The 16245-nt window shown below is 44.0% G+C and overlaps 1 protein-coding gene across 1 annotated transcript; it reads right to left on the reverse strand.

Moving 5' to 3' along the window:
• Window positions 1–54: 54 nt before the first annotated feature.
• Window positions 55–14897, reverse strand: LOC115175696 (ubiquitin-conjugating enzyme E2 E1). The gene is made up of 6 exons (XM_029735140.1): window positions 14744–14897; window positions 13744–13892; window positions 13141–13191; window positions 3223–3355; window positions 815–962; window positions 55–622 (listed from the first exon to the last, which is right to left on the reverse strand). The coding sequence occupies exons 2-6, from the start codon at window positions 13884–13886 to the stop codon at window positions 525–527; spliced, it is 573 nt and encodes a 190-aa protein (XP_029591000.1). The 5' UTR covers window positions 13887–13892; window positions 14744–14897; the 3' UTR covers window positions 55–524.
• Window positions 14898–16245: the final 1348 nt, after the last annotated feature.

Here is a 16245-nt window from a genome sequence, read left to right on the forward strand (position 1 = left end):
ACTAATGTTTCAGCAATGTGTTATAGCAGATGAAATGATAGACATGCAAGAGCGCTTACACCAACGGTTACTTTATTATTTGGAATTCTACCAGAAAACCATCGTGTCACACCTTTATACAAGCAGTCCAACAATTTCAAATTAATTTCATTTCGTAGTACAATTAGCAAAAAAATCATTTACAGAACGTTAAGGAAACATTGAAAAGCATTATTACCAAAATCTTCATTATAATATACGGGCCAAGAACTTAAAAAAAGACAATGAACAAAATATCAGGAGACAAATTCCAAGAAAAATCCTTCCCTAGTCTCCAAGCTCCCGTTTCCCCCAACCTGACAGTCCCCGAGTCATCCCAGAAAGACGACACCTCCCCCTCTCATGTTGCCCCGGGTTGTAGTCATTAGGGCATGCAACAGAAAACGTTTTGCAACGGGAAACAGAAATGAACGTTTCTTATTGGACAATTCCAAGTAGTTCCTCCCCGTTTCAGTCCCTAATGAATACGACCCAGTCCTGTGTGTCTATGTGGCGTATCTCTTGGTCCACTGTTTGGCTATCCTGTCGTGCTCTGGTCTGTTGGTTGTGTACTGGGTGGCGATGCTTCCTACCAGAGGGTCAGCTGGAAGGGGTGGAGATTACAGAGTTATAGATAAGGCATCAACTATAGCTTTGACCAGCCAGCACGCACACACGGAATTCCACATATGACAATGTTTGAAATAAGACTACAATGCCCTTCCAATCAGCCACAGTAATTAATTCATTTCAATGGAACCCGCATTACAGTAGTATATGGTGTCTTAAATCTTACCAGGGTTGCAGTCAGTGAGCAAGGAGCAGATGGACAGCAGCACCTTGGAGATGGTGAGGGCGGGGCTCCAGTTGTCCTTCAGGATGTCCAGACAGATCACACCCTGACTGTTGATGTTACAGTGGTAGATCCTGGTACGGAACGTCACCTAGGAAACAACAAAGTTTCTCTAGAAATCAATACACCCCGACTGTCATTGATGTTACACTGGTAAATCCTGGTACGGAACGTCACCTAGGATACAACAAAGTTAATCTGCAGTTGAAGTCGAGAGTTTACATACAATTAAGTCATTAAAACTAGTTTTTCAACCACTCCACAAATTTCTTGTTAACTATAGTTTTGGCAAGTGAGTTAGGACATCTACTTTGCATGACACAAGTCATTTTTCCAAGAATTGTTTACAGACAGATTATTTCACTTATAATTCAATGTATCACAATTCCAGTGGGTAAGAAGTTTACATACACTAAGTTGACTGTTCCTTTAAACACCTTGGAAAAGTCCAGAAAATGATGTCATGGCTTTAGAATCTTCTGATAGGCTAATTGACATCATTTGAGTCAATTGGAGGTGTACCTGTGGATGTATTTCAAGGCCTACCTTCAAACTCAGTGCCTCTTAGCTTGACATCATGGGAAAATCAAAAGAAATCAGCCAAGTCATTAGAAAGAAAATTGTAGACCTCCATAAGTCTGGTTCATCCTTGGGAGTAATTTCCAAACGCCTGAAGGTACCACGTTCATCTGTACAAACAATAGTACGCAAGTATAAACACCATGGGACCACGCAGCCATCATACCGCTCAGGAAGGAGACGCGTCCTGTCTCCTAGAGATGAAGAACACCATCCCAACCGTGAAGTACGAGGGTGGCAGCATCATGTTGTGGGGGTGCTTTGCTGCAGGAGGGACTGGTGCACTTCACAAAATAGGATGGCATCATGAGGAAGGAAAATTATGTGGATAAATTGAAGCAGCATCTTGACATCTGTCAGGAAGTTAAAGCTTGGTCGCAAATGGGTCTTCCAAATGGACAATGACCCCAAGCATACTTCCAAAGTTGTGGCAAAATGGCTTAAGGACATCAAAGTCAAGGTATTGGAGTGGCCATCACAAAGCCATAACCTCAATTCCATCGAAAATGTGTGGGCAGAACTGAAAAAGCGTGTGCGAGCAAGGAGGGCTACAAACTTGACTCAGTTACACCAGCTCTGTCAGGAGGAATAGGCCAAAATTCACCCAACTTATTGTGGGAAGCTTGTGGAAGGCTACCCGAAACGTTTGACAGAAGTTAAACAATTAAAAGGCAATGGTACCAAATACTAATTGAGTGCATGTAAACTTCTGACCCACTGGGAATGTGATGAAAGAAATAAAAGCTGAAATAAATCATTCTAATATTATTCTGACATTTCACATTCTTAAAATAAAGTGGTGATCCTAACCGACCTAAAACAGGGAATTTTTACTAAGATTAAATGTCAGGAATTGTGAAAAACTGAGTTTAACGGTATTTGGCTAAGGTGTATGTAAATTTCCCACTTCAACTGTAGATCAATGCACCCTGTGGTTTATGTGCTCTTTCCAGTCCTTCGGGAGCTGAGCATCTCTTTGTGCCAGTAACACAGAAGAAGCGGAGTGAAACATTAGGAAGACAAGAGACTAAACATCATTAGGGAGCCACCTCTGACCTCCGGGCTGCCTGCCTGAACAGTGGAGGGATCAGAGTGGGAGTGACATTGGAGAAGCACCCTTTGACTCAATCACACGCGCCCCCTCTTATCTCCCTAGCTGACTCATTCTCTCTCAATCACTTCATGAGTGACTGACCATGCTGGCCTGCTTGTGGAAACTGTGCTCCATAACTGTGCTCCCAGGCTATCCCAAGGTGTGGAGGGGATCTGCTAGTCTAGTCTGTGGTGTTTGTGTAACCTGTTCTCAGACAGCAGCTATAGGAGTGTATGTCTGCCTGCCTGCCTGCCTGTATGCAGCCCTGTGCACAGCCAGGCAGTAAAAACAAGGAAACAACAAAGTTTCTCTAGATCAATACACCCTGACTGTTATTGATGTTACAGTGGTAGATCCTGAAAGAAACACCAAAATAATCTGCTCAACAATGCTTGGAGGATGGAAACAGTCTAATCATGGAAGCCAAATTTCTATTCAAGCCTTTTTGAGTCTGGTTTGGTTGGTTGGTTTGGTTAAATTGACCATTAACTGTTTGCAATTTGCAGAGAGAACTTGAGGCCCTGCATTTCAGTAAAATCCAAGTGCAATCGCTCCCTCCAGCGGTCAACTTTGCAATAACAAGTTCCCTTCTCTAGTGATAAAGTGGTAGCCTACAAAGCTGTGTAATCGAGGAATGTTCTCTTCATTGTTTGTCAGCTGTTTTGACTGGAGTCTTTACCTTGGGTGGTTTGAAGGGGTAGTCTGGTGTGAAGGCGATATCTAGGAAGAAGACTCCTCCCTCGTACACAGAGCCTGGTGGTCCCAGGATGGTGGATCTCCACTCATAGATGTTGTCTCCTTTTGGACCCGCACTGCAAACACACAAACAGGCAACATAGGTACATTGCACTGTTTCATGGCATTGGAGAAATGAATGGTGAAAGACAAGATGACAGAATGTGATGAAGGAATGCAATAATATAGTGCTTTACACTTGGGTTCTCTGTAGAACATACAAACACACAGGCTATATGATTTATAGAGATTGAGGCTTTCTAAAATATCTGATCTCAAACGAATAACTAGCTCACAAAAGTAAAGGTTAACTAACACATTAATATGCTAATACTTGTGTATCAGAAAACAGAAAAACTGAAATGTAGGCATCTTCATTGTAATAATAATTCCTTGTATATAATCCATTATCATTCACAGCCTTATCGATGTAACTCATTACCAGCGCAACCTGCCACGAGTCAGGTCATCGCCTCGTAGTAAAACCAAAACAAAGCTAGAGTGCTATGCAGTTTATTTGCTCAGTGACATAAGACAAGTTGACTGGGGTTGAATGGAGCTTCTGATAGTCTACTGGATTAACGCCACCCACCAGTATTGAGTAATGTAAACACAGAAATGGTCTACGACGAAAAACGCCTAGTCATTACTCATCGACCAAAATGCATGCTTTGCATTGATGCTAACAGAAAAGCTAATTAGAAATCAATGTGAAAACATAACACTTAATTTTAGGCCTATCACCCCCCCCCCCCCCCAAAAAAAAAAATACTTTGATGCCAAAAACACAGGATAGTCTCTGTATAAAATACAGTACTTAATTCTATACCAAAAACACAGGATAGTGTCAGTCTAAAATACAGTCCCTAATTCTATGCTAAAAATCTGTATACAGAAGTATTGTATCATTTCACATTAAAACATCCAGCCTGTGTGGTTTCTCTGCCTGACAACAGATGTGTGTGACAGATCTGTTCTCCACCCCAACAGACAAATGTCACTTAGTGTTCCCGGCAGGGGTGATATGGCATGCTTCAATACGCCACACTAATCGTCACTGCTGTGTTGTCATTCAGTTCAATAACAGACAGGGGCTTCTTTTCTGACCTCAGAAAGGATACAGACAGAGAGAAAGGGAAGGTGGGGCGAGATCAGTCCACATTTCAGCTGGGAGACTGTGTTTGTGATGAAGAACCATCAAAATGTCTACACTCAATGCATCAGTGAGGTAACAAGTGGAATAACAGATTTTTCTGATTCTCCTAAACGCTTTTGTTTACTTCTGTGATACTGTTGCTTGTTTGGAATCTTTTTGCAAACAACAGGGGATAATCTTCCAAGTGTAAATAGAAATTGTCATCCCTGTGAGAGTACAGGTCAGTTGTATCAGAGGCCAGCATAATGCATGCAACTCCTGGCTTCAGTCTGTATCTCAACTCTCACTTGACACCTTGGCTTGCCAGGAATATGTCTAAGTGCAGATACTGTCCTCTTTATGTGTCATCACATCATCTCTAACCCATTAGCAGCTGCTAGCACGACCTCTTTTTATAGCACTAACCAGAAACACAGTGTAATGTACACTAGGCTGTCATAACAAAATAGATAGCATAATGACTCCACTTCAACAGAGCGGCTGAAAGACTGAAGAAACACTACCCATTCCTGATAATGGCAATCGCACAGAGATGCAGTATACATAGAATAATATCTATTATTTTTCTGTGGGTAATCGGCCTGTGAGTGAACCTTCGTTTCAGTAATGTAAAGATAATATTTACCTAGCATTCCAGGAGTAATGGGAATGCTTCAAGGCTGTTTTCTTACTTCAGAGCTTTTATAGGAATAGGTCATGCCTTTCATTAAATAGGAGAATACAAACAATTCAGTCGACATTCATATCATTATAGACTATGGGGATATTGTGTATAGGATGGACACAGTTTATCATAGCACACTACGTTTTAATACAGGCAATAGGCTTGCCCTCTTTGAAGTCTCGTAGATCGATGCATTGCACTCTAGTTTATAAAAGAACCTCCTGCATAAACTTCCGCAGTATCTTACTTCATTGTTAACTTATAGAAGTACGAGATACCAGACCCGGTCTCAGGGATGGCCATCTCTGATGGATCCCTTCCAGCTCCACTGAGTTCGGTCGATCTGCTTTTATTTTTTTTGCACCTTACGTGTGGAATGATCGCCAATGCCCTTTAAAATTGGAGGAATTGGTGCCTCTAGGGCAGGGGTATACAACCGGGGTCTACGGGCCCCCTAGGGGTCTACAGAGGTACTGCAGTGAAAATATATATACTGAAGAATTATATAAAACGCAACATGTAATGTGTTGGTCCATGTTTCATGAGCCGAAGTAAAATATCCCAGACATTTTCCATACGCATAAAAAGCTTATTTCTCTCAAATTGTGCACAAATTTGTTTACATCCCTGTTAGTGAGCATTTCTCATTTGCAAAAATCATCCATCCACTTGACAGGTGTGTCATATCAAGAAGCTGATTAAACAGCATGATCATCACACAGATGCACCTTGTGCTGGGTACAATAAAAGACCACTCTTAAAATGTGCAGATTTGTCACACAAATGTCTATATTGAGGGACCGCACAATGGCATGCTGACTGCAGGAATGTTCATTAGCGCTGTTGCCAGAGAATTTAATGTTAATTTCTCTACCATAAGCCTCCTCCAATATTGTTTTAGAGAATTTGGCAGTACGTTCAACCGGCCTCACAACCCCAGACCACGTGTATGGTGTTGCGTGGGTGAGCGTTTGTCAACGTTGTGAACGAGTGCCCCATGGTGGCGGTGGGGTTATGGTATGGGTAGGCATAAGCAACAGGCAACGAACACAATTGCATTTTATTGATGGACATTTTAATGGCAATTGTCGTGCCATTCATCTGACACCATCACCTCATGTTTCAGAATGAAAATGCATGGCCCCATGTCACAAGGGTCTGTACACAATTTCTGAAAGCTGAAAATGTTCCAGTTCTTCCATGGCCTGCATACTCACCAGACATGTCACCCATTGAGCATGTTTGGGATGCTCTGGATCGACGTGTATGACACCGTGCTCCAGTTCCCGCCAATATCCAGCAACTTCACACAGCCATTGAAGAGGAGTGGGACAACATTCCACAGACCACAATCACCACCCTGATCAACTCTATGAAAGGAGATGTGTCGCACTGCATGATGGTGGTCACACCAGATACTGACTGGTTTTCTAATCCATGCCCCTACTTTTATTTTATTTTATCTGTGACCAACAGATGCATATCTGTATTACTAGTCATGTGAAATCCATAGATTGGGGCCTAATGAATTAATTTCAATTATCGGAGTTCCTTATATGAACTGTAACTCAGTAAAATCATTGAAATTGTTTCATGTAGCGTTTATATGTTTGTTCAGTATAGTACTAAAGTGATTAAAAAACAACTAATGTGTGTATTGTGTTTTGATGTGTTGTTGTGCTAAACAGGGCTCTTCAGGAAAACAGACCTTGGTCTCAGTATGGACTCCCTGTCAAAATAAAGGTTAACTAAATAAAATAAACTCATCACTAAAAATACGACAAGAGGCAACACTTTCCCAACGGACCATGAACACAGCAAGCAAAACAGCCTCCATTATCCCAACACTGGGTCCCACTCCAATGATCATGACTACCGAATAAACACAGCTCCTTTCAGAAATACCAGCTCAGAGGTACAGTAGGTAGCAGCAGTACTTGGGTTTTTTAGCGCTCGCTAACAACACCGCATTGGCTAGACACTTCCTCCCCAGTGGGGAGTCCTTTTTATAGATATGAAAAGCTTTACAGAGACTTAGACAGCAGCCATCACAGTCACACATATAACAACTCCAACACTCTGGAACAGTAACACTCCATTTTGTGTCAAGAGGAGAAAAAAATCCTTGGCTCTCAATCTCTCACTCTAAACATTAGCTCAGAGTACACTAGAGGGAGTAAACAAAGAATCACAAGCACCTCAGATGGCTTACAATAACTACTGGCACGCTTCCTGAAGTGAAAACACCTTTAGAAGCACACACACAGACACAACACTCATTAGCCAGCAGTCAATGCTGGGGCTACACAGTGAGGGGGGTGAGTAAGAGGCAGGAAGAACACAATTGTAACCCCCTGTTTTCCCTTCTCATCTGATCTGATCTAGGAAGGTAAGCAGGGTCGGGCCTGGTTAGTACTTGGATGGAAGACTGCCTGGGAATACCAGGTTCTGTAAGCTTAGGGTGGCAGGTAGCTTAGTGGTTAGAGCGTTGGGCCAGTAACCAAAAGGTCACTGGCTTAAATACCCGAGCCAACAAGGTGAAAAAGCTGTCTGTGCCCTTGAGCAAGGCGCTTAACCCTAGTTTGCGCCAGGGGTGCTGTACTACTATGGCTGACCCTGTAAAACAACATTTCATATTTATTTTATTTGACCACTATCCCAGTCACAGAGCAGTTACACACACACACACACACACACACACACACACACACACACACACACACACACACACACACACACACACACACACACACACACACACACACACACACACACACACACACACACACACACAAAAACAAGCTTTCAATGTTCAATTACTATCATGAGCCCTAACTCTGAGAATGTCAAGAATCCAACGAGACGCCACCGCAAGGCCAGACACCCAGGGGCTACATCCTGAAGGGAGGGACAGAGAGGGAGGGAGAGTGTGTTTGTCAAAGAAAGGAAAACAAGTGCAAGGGAGCAGTAGCCAAAGAGCAACTAAGGAAACGAGTGGAGGTGAGAGAGAGCATGTGAGGGGGAAGGAGAGAGGGGGAAGGAAACGAGTGTGTAATGTTAGCACTATGACGACGACAAGACCATTTAAAAATAAAACAGGGCTGGAGTGTGTGTGTGTGTGTGTGGCATTCCCCGTGTCAAGTATAATTCGCTTTTGATGAATGTCATCTGAGGAACTTGCCATGTAGTGGGCAGAAAACATGACATGCTTGCTATGGCAGAAAACATCCAGTTCAGGAAAACCAACTTACTGACAGGTTAATGAAAACTACTGACAAAACCACTATATAATTGCCTCATGCAAAGAATGTATAGTGTAACTAAAGATAGGTCCAAGGCCATAAATGCCCTTTTCACACTCACTACCTGCACTGCAGGCATACTGGGCTGGCTTGGATGTTTTCACATTGTCACTCCAAGCCATAAGACTGTACTAGCCTGATGAGCTAAAGCACGTCTTCAGGTCTCAGGCAAGGCAACTCGTCACACAAGCATGGTTCACTGAATTACTTCTGTTCTATGACACAACCATCCGGTCTAGTAAGTCAGGTCACTAAGGTGGCAGCAGACTGTCTGGTTGGAACATAGTTCACTGGGTCAGCCCCCCAAAACCCCCTCTTTAGTTCACTGGGTTCCAAGCATCTGGGCTACACGTGGTGATGTGGTTAAAAACCCCCATAATCCCTCTGGATTAACCAGAGCTCTTTCCACTTTCCAATACCACAGCAGCACCATAGTAGGCCCACTACACTAGACTAGAGCAGGCCACAAAACCCACCTATGGATGGAATGACTGGAGTCAGTCAAATAGGATTCCTTCCTTCATGGTCCTTTCCAGCTGCAGAGCACAAAGCTCCTGTCTCAAAACAAGCCATTACTCTGACATGTTGAGTGAGCCAGGCTCTGCCAAATCCATAGCAGTCATATGCCAGGGTCATCAGCTAGCTAAATGTCTGTTTTGGAACTGGTTTGTGTGTGTGTCCAACTGGTGGTCTGGAGAGCTGCGCCGACATGTAATCAACTCACTTCTCAAGGTCTAGACAGGATCATCATGACCCACAGTTCCCTAAGTGAGTGTAGACTGGCAAGTGAAGACTGACCGCAGCACAGCAGCTTGTCAGCAGCTGAGCGTAAATTCTGACCTCATTGAAGATATACATACAGAGATAAACTCCCTCAGTGGCCTTCAAGGTTCAATAACACATGACAAGGAACTGCTTGTATATCTCCTGTCTCTCTAGAGAGTGTGTGTGTGTGTGTGTCTGTGTAGCACATCTCTTCTCTACCACTTTACTGGCCTTCCGGGATGCATGTCAGAAGAACTGTGTGCATCATGCCTCGGAAAATACGAAGCATAGGGGTTGGTAATGTTCTCTAATTGCGCCGTGATTGGCTCAATGTTCTGTCACTCATGGGGACACTAAGTCCCCGGCAAATCTAAGGCCAGAGTTAGAAAATTCAAGCCCCTTGGGTGCTGCCATAGAGTTACATTAGAAGTGCCCATCCTAGAAGGCTCAAGGTCATTGGCCACAGATAAAATTACGTCAAATTACGTTATATCTACAGTAGCTTTGATTGGACTGATCATGTCAACATCATAATTTCTAAATATTAGCTAGCAGTCATCATCATGAATCAAGTCGACAATCTACTGGCAAATCCTTTTTAATCCTTGTCATATGAAGAGAAATAATGAATATAAATTATAGAAAAAATGTATCGGTGCTCCTCGGCCATTGGACATAAACATTACACAACAAGTTGGAAATTGCAACTTCAACAATGAGTGGTTTGGAAGGAATCAGTGGCTAACTGCAAGCATTCCAAAGCAATCACTAGCCTGCTATTCAGTGGAGTGGGTGTATGGTCCCAATTCTGGGTTTAAGGGTCTCTTTTCCAAGCTTAAAATGATAGACATTCAACATTGGCCATGCTGTCAATCCAGCATGATTTCTAAAAAACAACTTAACTCAGAACTGGGAAATCTGACTTCAGTGAGTTCAAGACAACTGGGAACTGACAACTGGCTCTGACTGGCAAAATACGTTTTGTACGGTCATCCAACTCGGAAATGTAAGTCGGGAACTCGGACCTCTTTCTAGACCTGAAGATCACTGATGTCATCGTGATTCGACCTTGTTTTTTTCCGATTCCCCAGTTGTCTTGAAAGCACCATAAATCCAGAGAATGCCCGACTTTGATGACAACATTTGCCCACGACGGACCGCCGCACCACCTTCCTGTCCAAAAATGTCTTGTATACTGCTGTATAAATGATGTAATATGCCAGGGAGATATGTATACTGTAGCTAATAAAGTAATACTAAGTATGTTGTGTAGTAAGCTGTTGTCACGTCCTGACCCTTGTAAGATGTCATTTTCTATAGTAGAGTAGGTCAGGGCCTGACAGGGGGTGTTTTTGGGTGGTTTTCTTGTTCTGTTTCTATGTGGTTTTTCTAGGTTTCTATTTCTATGTTGGGGTTGTTGGATGATCTCCAATTAGAGGCAGCCGGTCCTCGTTGTCTCTAATTGGAGATCATATTTAAGTAGGGGGTTTTTCCACTTGTGTTGGTGGGTTGGTCATTTTTGAGTAGTGTGTATTTCTCTCTGCATCACGGTTTTGTTGTTTCAAGTATTTGGTGAATTGCAACGTTTCACGGTAATAATAAATATGTGGAACTACAACCATTCTGCGCTTTGGTCCGATCCTTTAAACAGCCGTGACAGAACAACCCACCACAAAAGGACCAAGCAGAGTGGTAGGGATCAGCTGGAAGAATGGACTTGGGAGGAGATTTTGGATGGGAAAGGACGCTGAGGCAGGCTGGGGAGTATCGCCGCCCGAGGGAGGAAATTGAGGCAGCAAAAATGGAGCGACGATACTACGAGGCGCTATATCCACCAAGAGACAAGAGTGAGAGGCAGCCCCCAAAATTGTTTTGGGGGGGCATACGGGGAGTTTGGCAATGTCAGGGGGGAGACCTGAGCCAAGTTCCCGTGCTTACCGTGGAGAGCTGAGGAGTGAACCGGAGCCAGTCAGGGAGTCGAGCGCAGAGTTTGACGCAAGATTCCGGAGAGAGGTGCTGGCGTACGGTGTGATGCGCATTATATCGCCCATACGCACTCACAGCCCGGTGCGCTCGGTGCAAGCTCCTCACCGGTGTCGGGCTATGATTGGCATTCAGCCAGGAAGGAGTAGGCCTGCTCAGCATTCCTGGTCTCCAGTTCGCCTCCATAGCCCAGTACGTCCTGTGCCTCCTTCCCGCACTCGCCCTGAGGTGCGTGTTACCAGTCTGGCGCCACCTAGGCCAGTCCCACGCATCAGACCTCCAGTGCGCATGCCCAGTCTGGAGTGTCCTGTTCCTGCTCCCTGCACTCGTCCTGAGGTGTGTGTTACCAGTCAGGCGCCACCCATGCCAGTCTCACGCATCAGGATTCCAGTGCGCATTCCCAGTCCAGAGCTTCCGGCGACAGTTCCCCGTCCAGAGCTTCCGGCGACAGTTCCCCGTCCAGAGCTTCCGGCGACAGTTCCCCGTCCAGAGCTTCCGGCGACCTTTTTGAGTCTCGAGCCTACTGAGACGGCCTACGGCCTACAGTCCGGAACCTACTGAGACGTCCTACAGTCAGGAACCTACTGAGACGTCCTACAGTCCGGAGCCTCCAGCGACGCTCCCCAGTCCGGAGCCTCCAGCGGCGGCCCGCAGCACAGAACATCCAGCGACGGTCTGCAGCACAGAGCTTCCAGTAATGATCTACAGTCCGATTCCTCCGATAACGATCCACGGTCCAGTGTTACAGAAGCGGAGGGATCTGCAGGCGGAACGGGGGTACGCCCTGAACCGGAGCCACCTCCGCTGCTGGAGGATCGGCGGGATAGTAAGGTTCTGGGTTTAGCACTAGAGCCGCCATAGACATTTGTCACCCTACCCTCCCTTTGTGTTTTGTGGGGGTTTTTTTGCATTCAGAGTCTGCACCTTTGGGGGGGGGGGGGGGTACTGTCACGTCCTGACCCTTGTAAGATGTCATTTTCTATAGTAGAGTAGGACAGGGCGTGACAGGGGGTGTTTTTGGGTGGTTTTCTTGTTATCTGTTTCTATGTGGTTTTTCTAGGTTTCTATTTCTATGTTGGGGTTGTTGGATGATCTCCAATTAGAGGCAGCCGGTCCTCGTCTCTAATTGGAGATCATATTTAAGTAGGGGGTTTTTCCACTTGTGTTGGTGGGTTGGTAATTTTTGAGCAGTGTGTATTTCTCTCTGCGTCACAGTTTTGTTGTTTCAAGTATTTGGTGTATTGCAACGTTTCACGGTAATAATAAATATGTGGAACTACAACCATTCTGCGCTTTGGTCCGATCCTTTAAACAGCCATGACAGCTGTTAGTAGCCCATATGCCTCACCCTAATAACTTGGTCCATTTCCCACTCTTAATTTCGCCTACTGTTCTGACTTGGTGGTGCACATGTAGCCTATAACCTGTTTTAGAGAAATGTAATTATCAAATATTGTAAGAACTTTCAATGTCTGCTTATATGCCCCCTTTATTTACCCTACGGTTCTGAATTCTGTCACTGTACATTTCAAAAGTGCTGAACAAATAGTTATATTGACTACGTCCTCCTAGCTCGGTCATTAATGTCTTCATCGAAATTACGAATTGCCTCTTATCCGCTTGTAGTCCTCTTATGCCATAGTTTGTACATCTCAATTGTCAGTAGAAACCACATGTGTTTAAGCAAGTCAATCATTTCTGCTATGTTATTTAAAAGGCAGTAAATGAGGCTGAATGAACTGTTTCACTGTCAGACAAGGGTCCGCTGATAGCCAGGTGTAGCAGTGGTAAGATGTTGGGACTGCTTTGGGACTCTGCTGTTGGGACAGCTTTATGTAGGCCCTAACAGTTTGTGTGCACCGTTATAGCGCAATTAATCTATTGTTCAGAGTTGTGTTGTGTAGTGGCTTTACTAGCATGCATTCCCCCCCGAAAATGTTGTTTGCCCCACCAAGATTTACATGCTAAAATCGCACACACACATGCGCCTACCTGCAGTTCGGTGGCGGATCCAAAGTAATGTCAGCCAACTCCTTCTGAATTCTGAAATAATGCACAAAAATGAAAAAGATCACTCACATAGTCTTGATTCTAACAGAAGATTAATAATAGGGAACGAGATACATTGTCATGGCAGACACTCAAAATATCCAGAATGCTAATTTTACCAAAGGATCAAGACAGACAGTAAATCAGGATGAGGACAAATATAACTATAGATTGACTGCATTGTGCCAGATTTTTTATTTTATTTCCTCTAGTCTTACCACAATAAACACTGAAAATAAATCTGCAAATAAGTTAGTCATCTATTGACTCATAGGCTATTTACAGTTTGACAACCATGCACTAAGGTTATGAACATATTCAAAACGGTAAAAAAACAAAACATTATTCGGAAGTTTATATTTATATATACAGAACCAAATTCAGAAAATAGTCCACTGTAAATGAAACACTATAGTGACGCTCGCCAGTCAATGATAAGACGATACATTGTAACAACAGTGGCCGCGAGTGAGCGACGGTATTATAAAATATCAACTCAGTGAAACGATGCATTTCTTTGACAGCTACAGTAACAATCAGCCGTACCTTTTGGCGCTGGTGGAGAGGAGTTTGGAAGTCTTGCTCATGATGGCTTTGCTTTCTTCTCGTTTCTTAGGCGCGTTTTTTTCTAACTGCTGATGAGTTGAGGAAGAAGAACTAATGCTGGCACGCGAATCTTCATCCGACATACCGATCTGTACACACAAAAACAAAAAGCAACATTCAGGCCACAAACAACAAATACACCTAAGATCCACCCCCCCCAGTTCAGCAGCACTGCAAAATATTCACTGTAGGCTATCAATAACCAGCGGCATCAATGCGACCTTTAGTCTATTGTTGTTAGGCTCCAACCAACGATGTGTTCATAGGTTTACAGACACAATTCAACATGAATGTATCCTGTTTATCGTCAGACCATTACCCCCAGTCTTTCTTAACGCTCTAACAGATTAGCCCACTGACCTAAAGCTAATGTTTGCACTGAAGCGTTATTTTAGCTGAGTTGTGCTACAACAAAGGAGCACACTCCGCTCTTATTGTGAAATGATTACATTTCATTACAGCAAAATAAGAACGACGAGGGGGTAGCCTATAGCCTGATTTCATCAACTGATCAAATAGCCCAATGTAGGCTCAAATGTAGTGGGCGATGTCGCATTCGTTTGGGGAACCTTCCTCATTCTTCATTCCCACGGAGCATTCGTTGACTTGATGAAACTTTCACTTTGAAATCAGATGCTCTTCAATCAAACACCCATAAGAGAATATGCCGAACATGTATGCCAAACTAGTTGAATCTGTAGACCGAAGCCAATGTGTTTTACAATTAGATTTTATATTGACATCTTTATCCCTCGATAGGCAGCTAAAGCTGATCTCAGTCCAGTCTTTAGGACGGACCGTTTTCCTCAATTTCAACCCCAACCGCTATAACCTATCCACGGTGGAGATCCAAATCTCGACCCCTCAGACTCACCAAACAATACAATATGGATACATATTTCTCTATTTTTCAAAAGCATTTAGTGTTAGATAGGCCCACCTTTCTTTGTGTCTGTGAGTGCCTCCGTCGCCTGGACGCGTGCCTTTTGCCTCTCGCGGAGCGGAAGTGTGGGTGCAGAGGCAACAGCAGACGAAGCTCGAGTTATCCAGCGCAATGGATTCCGTCTCGGTTGTGCACACTCGATGACAATGTCAAACTGAGAGCGCTAGCTGAGCACTACTCTATAATGGGAAAGGGGGGGGGGGGGGGGGGGGGGGGGCAACAAAGAGGTGTGAGATGATTCTGACCATTGTGGATACCATAAGCCTATATATAATGTTATCAATACATAATGTAAAAGTGAAGTCCACCTACACTCCCAATAATCAGCAGAGGGTGACACAGAAATATTAGATGTTCTTATCTCTTCTTTATGATGGTCATATTAGGCTACATGAAGTTTCCTGCATTTCAAAGCATTCCTGCAAAATTGGCTTGCATCTTATTGCAGGTAGAAATGGACCATGTAGGCTAATGGATAACCTAGCGGAAGAGGCTACTTTACAGGTACATGTAGGCTAATGGATAACCTAGCGGAAGAGGCTACTTTACAGGTACATGTAGGCTAATGGATAACCTAGCGGAAGAGGCTACTTTACAGGTACATGTAGGCTACTGCTTTATACAGTCCGAACTCACCTGGTGTAGTTACTTCACCACATGAGATGACTTCTTCAATGTGACGATGGCAGTCCATACAATGTCCACTGAGCTGCATTTTGAATGTATACATGACCAATATTAGTCTTAAAATGGTTCATTTGAGTTCAGTAGGCTACAGGGCAAACAGAACCTCTCCAGTCATAGGGTCTGATTGAGCCTAACTTTAACCCATTGACCAACACCATCAACCTGTGGGATTTACTGTCCTCGAAGGAGGAAGAACACACCATACTGGCAGCTTGCCCCTCAGAAAAGAGGTTGAGATATAAGACTTTAAGTGGTATTGTCTTGCACTGACAATTGTTTTTTAGAGACTAGAGACTCGTAACGTCTTTACCAACCAATCCCCCCTGCCCTGGTCTCTTAGGACAAGCTGGGGGTTGAGGAAGAGAACTAGTGAGGTTATGAGGCTCTGCATCAGAAACAATAATCATTCTTCTCCCTGTGGGGTAAAGATGAGGAGGTGGGGGAGGTAGAGTCCCAATGTCCCCTTCCATTCCCTGCCTGTCAACAATAATTACATCCCTTTGCTGGTCTCTCTACACTTTGCCGCTTCTCTTTGCCTAATAAGAATTAGGATCCAACCTACACCAAATCATTTACCGCAGAAAAACACAGAATGTTAAGGCCTGACTCCACTCCTTTCAACACTTGCTGTGAAAAGGCAGATTCAATTAATTCCTCCTGGATCAGTTCTCTTCTCACCACTACTGCTGCAACAGTCTCTCTAGCGAGAGATGAGAAATCCATGTGTAAGAGCGAGGATGTGGTGCTGGTTTATATTGGAATAGGCCTACAATGACTGCGAGGCCATTGTCGTAATTAGCAATAACAAGCAG

The sequence above is a fragment of the Salmo trutta genome, chromosome 36 (genome assembly GCF_901001165.1).
Source record: "Salmo trutta chromosome 36, fSalTru1.1, whole genome shotgun sequence".
NCBI classification, from domain to species: Eukaryota; Metazoa; Chordata; class Actinopteri; order Salmoniformes; family Salmonidae; genus Salmo; species Salmo trutta.

Coding starts and splice junctions, on each gene's coding strand:
- LOC115175696 (XM_029735140.1), bottom strand. CDS start 13,886: ATGTCGGATGAAGATTCGCGTGCCAGCATTAGTTCTTCTTCCTCAACT. Junction 13,192..13,743: donor CTCTCCACCAGCGCCAAAAG/GTACGGCTGATT, acceptor GCATTATTTCAG/AATTCAGAAGGAGTTGGCTG. Junction 3,356..13,140: donor GATCCGCCACCGAACTGCAG/GTAGGCGCATGT, acceptor GTGTGTTTGCAG/TGCGGGTCCAAAAGGAGACA.